Raw genomic sequence first — 11,303 nt, 5'->3', positions numbered from 1 at the left:
CCCACAGATGCACCAGTCTCTGTTTAAGGTAATGTAAAAAGTAGATTTAAACGTTTTTTTAACTTAATTAAATTATTACGACGAGTTACTTTTCACTACACCAAGGTCTTAACTAGATAAGTTGTTGTCTATCATTTTCTCTATTGTTTTTTCCCCGTGCACATTCCTCATATGTCCTCAGTGGGGCAGCATTGTTTCATCACGAGATTACATTCAGTCATTTAGCAGACGTTTGTTTTTTATCGTTAGCTATTACTCAATCCCATTACAATGTGGATTTTTTTAGGAGTAAAAAAATCGATAACAGAGAAAATACCCCGTTGAAAATTCAATTACCATTATGAACAATCAGGTATTTACTATTACAACGAAATTCCAATGTGTAATATGTTTTGGGCCTTATTCCAGGATATAATGGTCGTTATTGGTTCCCATCCACCTGGTTTATTTACTTGTTTCTATTCTTTTAAAATGTGGGTGCCTCTGAGATGTTTGTATGTTCTTTACCCCTCTGAAGTTTGAGAAGACAGAGACCATTATAGTTACCGATACAATTCCTATTTTAATCATTAAAAAGAATTTAGACCATTTTCAGCAGGTTTTCATCCGAACAATCATTCTTGTATTGCAATTCCCAAGGTCAACATTACACGCCATGTTGTGTGTCACCATAAACATGCTTGTATCAAGCAGAAAATGCATTCGACTATCAATATTTCGTCACACAAAAGACATTCATCTAAAACCCAAGCTTTAATCTGCGCCCATGATGATCTGTTCCCTGCCGTCTGAATTAGGAATGTAATTGCCATTGCTGAATGATTTTACTCTGAACCGCCACTGCAGGCGATTTATTTCATCAGATCTCCATTGAGACGCACACACGCACGCGCGCGCGCGCTCTCTGCAGCCTTGGCCCCCGTCTGCAGATTCAATTTTGTGGCTTTACCAGGAGCCAAAATCATCAGCAGATTCTGTGTATCTTATAAGACGTCGAGTAAAGTTATATGAACAATTTTTTCCTTCCCTCCAATGTGCTGTGTTTCCTTTTCTTGTGTGTGTTTTGATCCCGGCTCTTGCGGCGCGCCGCGCTGCGGACTGCAGTGGCGCTGCCGTGTTATTTTTGGCGGCAGCAGCGGTTGGTGGCTCTGGAGATGGAGTGGAGTCCAAACCCAGGCCGTTTAAGGGAAATCTCGTCCGTAATGATCAGCAGCACCATTATGGGCTCACAGAAGTCCGTGTGTTAATTTCGGCACGTCCCTCAAAAACACGCCAGCATGCATGCAGTCTTGACACGCGTTCGGACAAAGCTCGGGAGACTCCAGACTTTGGGGTCAGCCCGACGTTGTTGAGATCTCTACTGAAGCTCTAAAGGAGACACATGAGATGACTTGAGTTTACCAAACGTCTTTCCATTCAGTAATCCCATCTGCGATTTTTCTTTCCTTTGGGAAAATACAGGAGACAATATCAGTCCTTCAGATCTGTGCCCGTGTGTTTATATTTCTGCCCTGCTTGGATTGTTTAACAAAAGACTGAAAGAAGACTTCTCCATCACTGTCCTCCTGAGCACGGCGTGTTTTTGCTTGAAAGGTTTGCGTCAAGTCGCCGAGACTCAAATAAACACGAGGCTTCCGACCGCGCGGCGTTACGCGGGAGCTACCAGGTCAAGCATTTCGCGCTTGCCATTAGAAGCCAAACTGGTTTGTGCAGCTTTAAGCATTTTTCATCCTCCCACTGTAACGTCATGTTAAAATGTCCATCTAACCGCTCTTGGCAATGAATGAGAGGACCGAACGATTTTTATATATTTATTTTTTAGTGGCGAGCACGTGTGTAAATGCATGTGAAGTCGGCGTGCTTGTGCATTCGCGATGCCAAGTGGTGTGCGCATGTGTCAGCGTGCATGATGCTGAACGTTTGTGTTGGTGTGCTAACCCACAAAGATATTTCAATCTCTGCTGGATATTAAAGAAGCATGTGGTGGCAACAGCCCTCGGCGTGCCAGCGGGTGAGCTGGGGGGGTGTTGTGGCTGTGACTCCGGGGGGGTGGAAGCGGCTCATGGTCAGGGCCCCTGCCGGACACGCTGGCGCCTCTTTCTGGAGGACTTCAGAACCACCACACTCCTCCACCAGAACCCTGCCAACCCAAATCACTCACTTTTAACATCCTCCTCTCTCTCCCGCTCTGAGGTTCTCCTTAAAGCTCTTTTCTTATCACATTTTAATTTCTCTCAACATTTATGCAGTTTTCAAAAGTCTTCTCATAATGCTTTGCAATGTAGGCTTCATGAGGGATTTAGCAACAACAGCTGGCTGTGTAGTTCTGATGTTGTCTCATCCTTTAATAATTTGTGATTAAATCAAATGCTAAGATAAAAATGGTTTATTAGTATCATGCCTGTATAGTCCACGACAATAAAATCAAACTTCATCAGAACTTTGCTCTTCTGAACCATAGCAAAAATAAGTTTACTCAAGTATGCTATAAGTATACTTCTTTGAAACGAGAAAGTATACTGTCAGTCTACTTTTCGTAGTTGTATGCCGTGTGACATAGTAGTTGTGTACTCCAAGTTTACTATTGAAGTGTACTTAAAAGTACACTTTAATAAACTAAAAAGTAGGCCAGTGGGCCCAAGGCGCATTGAAAAAGTACACTTACAAGTATACTAGCTCTTACTTAAGTATACTTATAAAACGAACTTGACTAATTTTGTTTATGGCTAGCAACACGTTCACGAGTGCTTAAGAGCAAAATGGAACGAAATTGTTCATTAAAAAACGCTTTGTGCCGAAGGGAATAACAAAGAGGAAGCATAGACGAGTTTTAAAACTTGTAGCGGAAATGAAATTCTTCACCTCGCGTAAAGTATAACAGAATTATGATTTTAAGGAATTACACCGAGTGGGTGTCTATTTTGAAGTGTCACAGCTCATTTCCTTAACGTCCATTTCTTTTTTTCTGGAAGCAATTTGTCATCCGGGGGACATTTAATAGGGAACATATTATCTTTTTACAGGGGCATGGACTCTGCCACAGCCTGCCCGCAGTTCCTATAAACAGAATTGGTCCATTTAGTGGTGCGTTTGATACATTTGAGGCTAGCAGCGAGCTCAGTTACAGACTGGAGCTCATAAAGACGCCCATGAAAGAGTCAGATAAGTGCTTGTATTCAGCCGCCCTCCGCCAATGCAGTTCATTTAAATGAGCTAATGATGATCAATCTTCATTTGTTGTGCCAAACTAAATACTCTCTTTCCTTTTTGTAATCAGTTTTCCATCTGACCCCTCTCGACCCCTCGGTCTTGTTTTAGGTCACTAGTTTTTCCTTCATCATTTGCTTCGCCACCATTGTTGGATGGAGCAGAGCCCCGGGCATCGCCATCCGCCCGTCAACAAATACACACGCCCCTTAAGAGCCCTAAAACAATGAAGCGCTCACCTGCGGACACCTGCGCTCTTTCCTGTGGAAATCTGCCTCTCCTTCCCCTGAGGGCGAGCTGCGGGGCTGAAAGACAGTATTCGGAGATTAGTGTAAGGGCCTTTGTTACCACTTTAATCTGGGACGAGACAATTAGACGGATGGTAAACTTTGTGAAATCTTTGTTTATTCTTCGTAATCTTTGTGTTACGAATGCATGCCAAACACATTCTGTTTAATCGCTGTTGCTCTCATGTGTTTTGCGCAACCAAACTCTACTTTTCTTTCAAATTTGGTATGCGTTCAACGCCTGACCATCTCTGACAAGAGTTTGTCGTGCTGTCCTCTTTCTCCTTTTTTCTCTCCAAAAAGTTTCTCATGCCTCTGAGTATATTTATCTTTTAATGGCCTCGCTCGAGGCAGATTCTCGTCTTCCCTTTTTCTTCCTCCTCCAACATAAAGATGTAAAAATAAAACAAGGTTACCGCCACCACAGGGGAGTATAAAAGTTCAAAAATAATAGAGAGGCCCAAGTCAGAAGCCACGGACCCTCCTGTACCCCCCGTATAAACCGCCCGCCCCCACCCACCGACGCACACCCCACCCAATCCTCCGCCCGTGTCTTTAAAGCTGCGGACGCGACCGCTAGCCCACTTCAGACCACCGTAAACATGTCAGGGCCTCATGACAGAGCCGCCCCGGGATGCTTTATGCCAACTGACCTCAACTTCAGCTCATTAGAGCCAGTAAATTAGAACCATACACCCGCATAAAAAGAGCAATGGTATGAGAAGAGAGCACGCGCTATATGAAGAGTGATGCGTGCGTTTGATCAAATCAACACGACGGCTGTGTGTGTGCGGTGCTTCCGGAATTCACAGCTTTTTATTTCAGCATCAATTCATTTACATGTGCTGAACCCTCCTGATATGATCATGTTCTAGTTCCGGTAGACAAGAGTTCATTGGTTCTTTACAGCATAAAAAAGTAAAATAATGATGAAAATAAAGAATCCAATAATTAGATTTGTATTTGCAGTGTGTGCGAATGAAATATTTTAAAATTAAAGGTAAAAAGATCCAATAGAAAAGATATGAGAGCAAATAATGATAAACAGAGAGATTGTGATAGGAGTCATCGATATCAATGGATAAAATACGCAAGACAAAAAGGCCAAACAAAATACAATATGTCATCTAATTGTTTTTTTAATTTAGAGTCATATTTTAAACCACTTTAAATTTTCAAGTAGAATTAATTTGGCTCAAATGAAAGAAATTAAAGAATTAAAATGTTGCTTAAATTCCTTATTTTGATAGCATATTTTTCACATCATTTCTTTTTACAGCGTACACATTTTCTTAGATAAATGTTGACTTGAGAAGACGAAGTTTCTTTGTTTAAAAGAGATCGAGATCATGTTTGTAAGGACTCCAACCCTTTACGTTTGGGTATCTCATATTCAGGCCTGAGCGAAAAAATATTTTTTACGCCTATAAACCAAAAACAAGACCTAACACTGAAGTTATCTACAGAGTTTTGATTTTGTTTGAAGATACTATTGAATCTGTGATTCAAGCTGAATTAAATGCAGATATTTGTGGAGAATATAAAATGACAGTAATAAAATATCAAAACAAAGGTGCTGTAAACGATGCCCTTAAGAAGAATGATGAAACTTTCTAAAACTCATGGTAAGTTCAGAGTCACATGCAAGCCAAAATTAAGTAAACAGTCCAGTGACGGTGTTCTTCTCTCATCTCATCTCGTGTCCTGTCTACTGTTGTTCATGCAGGATTATTGTGGGGGTAATTGTCCAGTCGTGGGGCTGGCGGGGGTAATTGGTCCTCACAGACAGACTCTTTGTGTCGACTGAGGCCTCGGCTTTGTCTGTCCTGCAAAAACTAATTAAAGCACTTGTTGAAGCATAAGATAACAGCAAACCTGGAGCAAAGATAAAAGACAGCTAAAAGTAGGAGGGAAAGGAATATTAGGGTGGTATAGAGAATATATTACGTTATTTTCTTTCCGTTAGCAAACCTTTAGTCGCGAGCCAAACATTTCAAAGCCACGACACTTCATTGTTGGAGAAAACTGGCTTTACTCGCACTTTGTGGTCGACATTTTCTCAGCATTCATACATTTCTGATTTATTGCATCCCAGAGGGTTTCTGGATTCAATATGCTGGTGTGACACGGTAGTGAAAAACTTACAGAACGTGGAGATATCTTACATTTTTTTTTGTGAATATTTCAACACTTTCTTTGTGCGTTTGTGTCTGCAGCATGGATTTTGTTATTTATGGTTTCAAAAATGTTTCTTTAATATATGAAAAACACATGCATTAATTTTTTTTTTAAATATATAAATTCCACAAATGACACCCAACCGAACTGTCATTGCTGTAATGTGTCTGAACTCAGTTATATGGTTTTCAATTAAACTTTTGTCCATAATGGGTTTATTTAAAAGAAATTTGTTTTCCATCGTCATTCGAACTTTACACAACCAAAAAGTTGTTTTACACAGGAGTGAAAAGTGAAATTCAGCATCAAGGATCATACATTAAAAATCAAATAAGAAAAAGAACTTTAAATCCATCTGTCCAAATAAAAATAAATAAATCATGACATGAATGAGAAGACTTAATATATTCATAATCGACTCGCTTCACCGTGTACTTCCGTTCAGCGAAACCACTGGACACAACATTGTCTCCAAACTGCTCATAATTTAAAACATAAATTAGTTTCATGTAAATAGGAAATTAAATAAACCAACGTAAAACACTGAATCAACAATGAAACAGAGAGTATGATGAATGCTTCTTTGCAGTCAAAACTGAAGATTGTCATAAGGTTGTGATCAATTCTATCCTATAAGTTATCAAAAGAAGTGTTGAAACACACATGGAAGACACTGAATAAAAATAAAAGACGTACATTTTAATTAAATAAAAAAGACAACATGTGCATCAGTTGGAAGCCCAAATGTCAGATGCTGCACTAAAAGCAAGGAAGCATAAACAGTCTCCAGGTTGTTGGGCTTATAAAACCGTGGACTAAGAGGACTACGACAAATCTTGGCAAATTTTAAATATGAAAAAGAATCAAAGTGATTAAAAACAATTCCCAAAATGTGGGGCACTCCAGACAGACAGTTTCTGCTAAACGTCTGATTCTTCAAGAGTTAATCTCCCAAAAACCTGCCGTTTTAACCTTTTGGTCCACAGTAAGTTTCTTTTCATGGTACATTGTTCTTTGGGAACCACTTAACTTGCTCCTAAAAAACAAACAATACAAAAGAGTGTTTTGCACAGGTCTACGTAGCTTAGCACCAACGTAACAGTAGCTCCAATTGTAGAGTCATTTCAATGTTATATCTCCAGCAGTCCGCTGCTGCCATCCACACCATTCCCTGCGCCGGTTTTCTCCTCTCCACCGGCCGTGGGGTCCTGCATGCCACCTGCAGACCCCGGAGGAGCAACTTTGCTGGAGTCTGTCGATTCTTCCGGCCCTCGGGGTTCCATGTCCTCCTCCACCCCCTTCCCCTGCAGGCTAGCCTCCGTGTGGGTCTTCTGATGTTTGCTCAGGTGGTCGCTCCGAGTAAAGCGCTTACTGCAAAGCAGACAGGTGAATTTCTTTTCCCTCGTGTGGGTGCGCACGTGACGCTCCAGTTCGTCCGAGCGAGTGAAGCGCTTCCCGCAGAACAGCCAGTTGCACACGAAGGGTCTCTCGCCCGTGTGCCAGCGCAGGTGAGCCTTCAGGTGGGAGGCCTTGCCGTAGACCTTTCCGCAGCCGGGAATGTGGCAGCTGTGCACCGGCTTCTTCCGCAGGGATGCAGCGGACGCCCCCAGCCTCTCCAGCTCCTGGCAGTTCGGGCAGTCGCAGGAAGATCTGCCTGTGGTGGAGCCGCCCGTGTATCCACCAGAACCTCGGGCCGGTTTGAGTCCCATGGAGTTATCCAGGATTCCAGAACCGGCCACCGGCTTGGGCTTGTACATGTCCTGTTGGAGCATGTGCTGTGAGGATTGGAGCAGGTGTGAAGATGAACTCAAGCCCACCGAGGTGTACGGGGCGGGATTCAGGGGAGTGAAGTCAGGGGTGTAGCTGGGCATCTGAGTGTTGAGGGAGGCTTGTTGAGCCAAAGGTTGCAGGGGGGCTTGGAGGCTGTCGGGTTGGGATTGGCCAGCGCTAAGCCAGGTTGAATTAGTGTGGACGTCCCACCATGAAGAAGTGGCATTTGCAGGTGCCGCCGTGATACCGGGATGGATGCCCTTGTACCATGAGCCATAGGGGTGTGTCATATCCAGGTAGGTGTTGACACTGGTCAGGCAGTCTGCTGTGGTTTTGCTCGCCAGGAGTGAAGGGTCCTGAGAGCCAGTGGAGGTCTGAAAGGTGGAAAAAGGGTTGTAGTCGGTGGTGTACGCTCCGGGATGAGGTGGAGGGCTACCGGTCGGCGTGAGCAAGCCACCAGTGGAACTGAAAGAGCCGCTGTAAGTGTCCGCTATGCCTTCAGCGCCTCGTCCGTTTTTGGGGGTCTGAAGTTCAGAAGTCATGCTGTAGGTTTTCTTAACTGGTGATGCGTTTCCTGGTTTACCGGGCGTGGCGGAATCTCGGACTGGACTGGTGCTCCCAAACTTGTTGCAGGTGGCGGTCAGCATAGCCAGCGGACTCGATCCATAACGTGTTTCCTCCTGAAACAAAAGAAGAAGAACATTCATCAGACTGAATCACCTGACGGCGACAAACCGTAGACCCTTGCTACAATGAGTGTCTAGGTTTGAGTTCAATTTGCAAGTATGTTGCACAAATAAAAACAAGTTCTTTAAAGGGGTACGTAAGCAGCCACTCCACCATATATAAGAGGTTGAGCAATCGTCATTTTTTTTGCTCTTAGACTAGACAAAAGTATGCACCACAACACAGTAATTAATGTCTCCACGCAAAGAGATCCTGTTTAACACGTTTACGTCTCTATGGTGACCAGTCAGCGATGAAAAACAGGCAAGAGCCTTTTTAACAATGATATATTGTTAGGAAGAATAAACAATTGTTTAAAAACAAGATTTGCATTGAATTGTGTTGTCAATCATCGTGTCAACTGTGCATGTCAACACAATAAAAGGAAGTCAAAAAGATCAACATCAGAAGAATAGTGAATAATGAAGCATTTAAAATTAAATAACACTCTTAAAAAAAACGTGCTTCAAAAGGTTCTTTGATGCCATTCTTTGGCATAGAAGAACCTTTTGGTTCCATAAAGAACCTTTAACATCCGAAGAACCTTTCTGTTTCAAAAAAGGTTCTTTGTGGCGAAAGTAGGTTCTTCAGGTGATAAAAAAGTAAGAAAGAGATGGTTCATTAAAGAACCTTTGACTGAATGGTTCTTTGTTGAACAAAAAATGGTTCTTCTATGGCATCGCTCCGAAGAACCTTTTAGGCACCTTTATTTTTAAGAGTGAAAAACGTCAAATTAAAACGTGGAATGACCCTGTCTCCCATCTCAAGCCCTAACATAAAACATTAAAGACAAAAGATCAACTCAAAGTTAAGGACAAGGCTTTTTTATGGAATGGCAGCGGTGGACTCTATTTTCCATTGGGATCTGATGATAAGTGAATGAGTGTGATGATATTTCCCGCTGAGTGTGTGCGGTTCATCTTGGCACGACTCTGGCTGCCGTTTCCAGGTTAATTGCTCCCCATTACAGCACAGAGCTTAAACTTGATGTCTGCATCCAAAACCATCACCACAAGAGTTTTAAATCTCCTACATTTTCATAATTCCCTGTCTGGATTGCAGGATGGCCTGTTGGGTCATTACTTTACCCTTCGCTATATAATAATTGCTCTTGAGTCGCAATATCGTCCATTGATCAATAATAAGTTCATTGATGTGTTATAGGTTTTTTTAAATCAGTGATTTGTTTTGAGCACCAGTAAAGTTTTCCAAAGAACAAAGTTCTTGTGGAACTTATAAAGGTTCTCATATGGGATGCAGGCAGTAAACTCTGCATTTCAGATTCAAAAGATCAAATCCAATACATTTATCAAACAAAACTTATAAATATCAATGTGCACCAACCAAGGTTGCTTAACCAGACAACTAGTTACTTTCAACTTCACCCCAACATTTTACTAAGTTACTATGGTATCCAAAATAATAGTTTTGATCAAATAAAGAGAGAAATGCACTAAACGTCAATACACAGCTTCGCCTACGAACCTCATTTGTGACGTTCAAAGACACTTGATATAAGGCATTAAATGCACAGGTCCCAGATCAGATCGTGTTTCTCATACCTCCAGAATCGACGCAGCCATCCCGGAGCAAGCAGCTCAAGTTCAGTCCGTAAGCGGGAAGAAGCTCTCGGTCCGCGTGAGCGCGAGTCAAATAAAGTCCGCACGAGCGCAGTCACTCTTCTATCAGCGATCCGGAGACCCGCCCCCTAGTGACAGGAGAGAGAGAGAGAGAGAGAGAGAGAGAGAGAGAGAGAGAGAGAGCATATGTGTGTCACAATGAAATTATAGCAAATCTATAGAGACCGGGGTTAGTTGTCACAAATGCTGACGTAAACTTTTTAAGACCTGCAAAGTAAAATAGAAAAGTTATGTTGGTGATACATTAAGAAAACCCTTTTTTAAAAGATTTTATATATTCATATAATAATAATATTAATAATTTTTGATAGGCTACTATTTACATTTTTGCTCTGGTACATTTTGCCTGGTTTTATATTTACATTTTTCAATGATACTTTTTTTTAACTTTATTTCTGACCTTCCTCTGACTCCGAGCAAAGATAAATGTATCTTGTTTTATCTGTTCATAAAAATGGTACATATGGTAATGTATAGACAGGAATAGAGAGAGGAACTTTCCACCGTTACTTTATATTAAAGGTTGTTCTTTAATGCTGGGCTAAAACTGATTCAGAGTGACCATACTTTTGCTTTACATTTGTCAAATGTTGCAAAGAAAATGATCCAACATGTTATAGATGGTCCTGAGAGGGTAATGAAAGACTTTTATATTTCATCAGTAGATGAAAGTAAAGCTTTGAATATCATTACAGGCAAAACATTGCAAAATGCTATTCATTGTAATTGTAATATAGGCTTGCTTAGCGTTAGCCAATTTGATTTCACTCCAAAAGAATTGAGAGTAAAGAATGACGGTAGACTGAGATATCAAATTTACTTACACAGTACAATAATTGTAAAGACTACGCCAGCTTTTGATGCTGGTTTAATCCAATCAAAATCAAACAAATCTCTTTGATTATGTTTAAACAGAGCAGAAACTCTCCGTTTAAATGTTTACATTTGTAAAACAAATTCTTACAATCTGATTTCAAAGAAATGACATTTTCTTTTACAATTAAAAAGTGGAAATTGCGTATTCTGTTTTCAAACTTAGACTTTGGTGATGAGTAGTCATATAATCCAAAGACACACAAATAATGTTCAGAAAACGAAATATGCCTCATCAGATTTCAACCAGTTTTACAGAACCAAACTGAAATAAATGTGTTTTCGTTTGTAATTTTTCAAGACTACCCAAGCACACAGATCCTTACGCTACATACTTCTTTCCAGCTGTCTTGCTCTGGCTTTCAGACATCCATCAAGTGAATAAACATTTGGAAGCCTTCCGACAGCCCATCTTGGTTTTGAGTGTCCTTGTGGGTGTTGCTTTTTTCCAAAATGAGGGGAGAGAAGATTAAAATTGTTTTCAAAAATAAACATGTAATTTCATTCTTTATTTTCTCCCTCAATTACAAGGCACGGTCAGAGCAAGCTTGTAGTTTGTGAGCGTTTGGCTCTTACAGTAACACACAGACTATATTTAGCAGGCTGCTCTTCAACTGACCCT

At 41.2% G+C, this 11,303-nt stretch overlaps 1 protein-coding gene across 2 annotated transcripts; it reads right to left on the bottom strand.

The window, feature by feature from the left end:
* Positions 1 to 5,891: 5,891 nt before the first annotated feature.
* Positions 5,892 to 9,866, bottom strand: sp7 (Sp7 transcription factor). 2 transcript variants are annotated; one of them, XM_057337762.1, is made up of 2 exons: positions 9,731 to 9,866; positions 5,892 to 8,122 (listed from the first exon to the last, which is right to left on the bottom strand). In XM_057337762.1, exons 1-2 carry the CDS (start codon positions 9,749 to 9,751, stop codon positions 6,803 to 6,805), a joined length of 1,341 nt encoding a protein of 446 aa, XP_057193745.1. In that variant the 5' UTR covers positions 9,752 to 9,866; the 3' UTR covers positions 5,892 to 6,802. The 2 variants fall into 2 exon arrangements, with proteins under 2 accessions (XP_057193745.1, XP_057193746.1); XM_057337763.1 differs by having other exon boundaries at positions 9,654 to 9,754.
* Between the last annotated feature and the right edge of the window lie 1,437 nt (positions 9,867 to 11,303).

This window comes from Triplophysa rosa, linkage group LG7, assembly GCF_024868665.1.
Source record: "Triplophysa rosa linkage group LG7, Trosa_1v2, whole genome shotgun sequence".
NCBI lineage: Eukaryota > Metazoa > Chordata > Actinopteri > Cypriniformes > Nemacheilidae > Triplophysa > Triplophysa rosa.
Note: the sequence above shows the minus strand (reverse complement) of the source record. Positions and strands in the feature narration are given on the sequence as shown.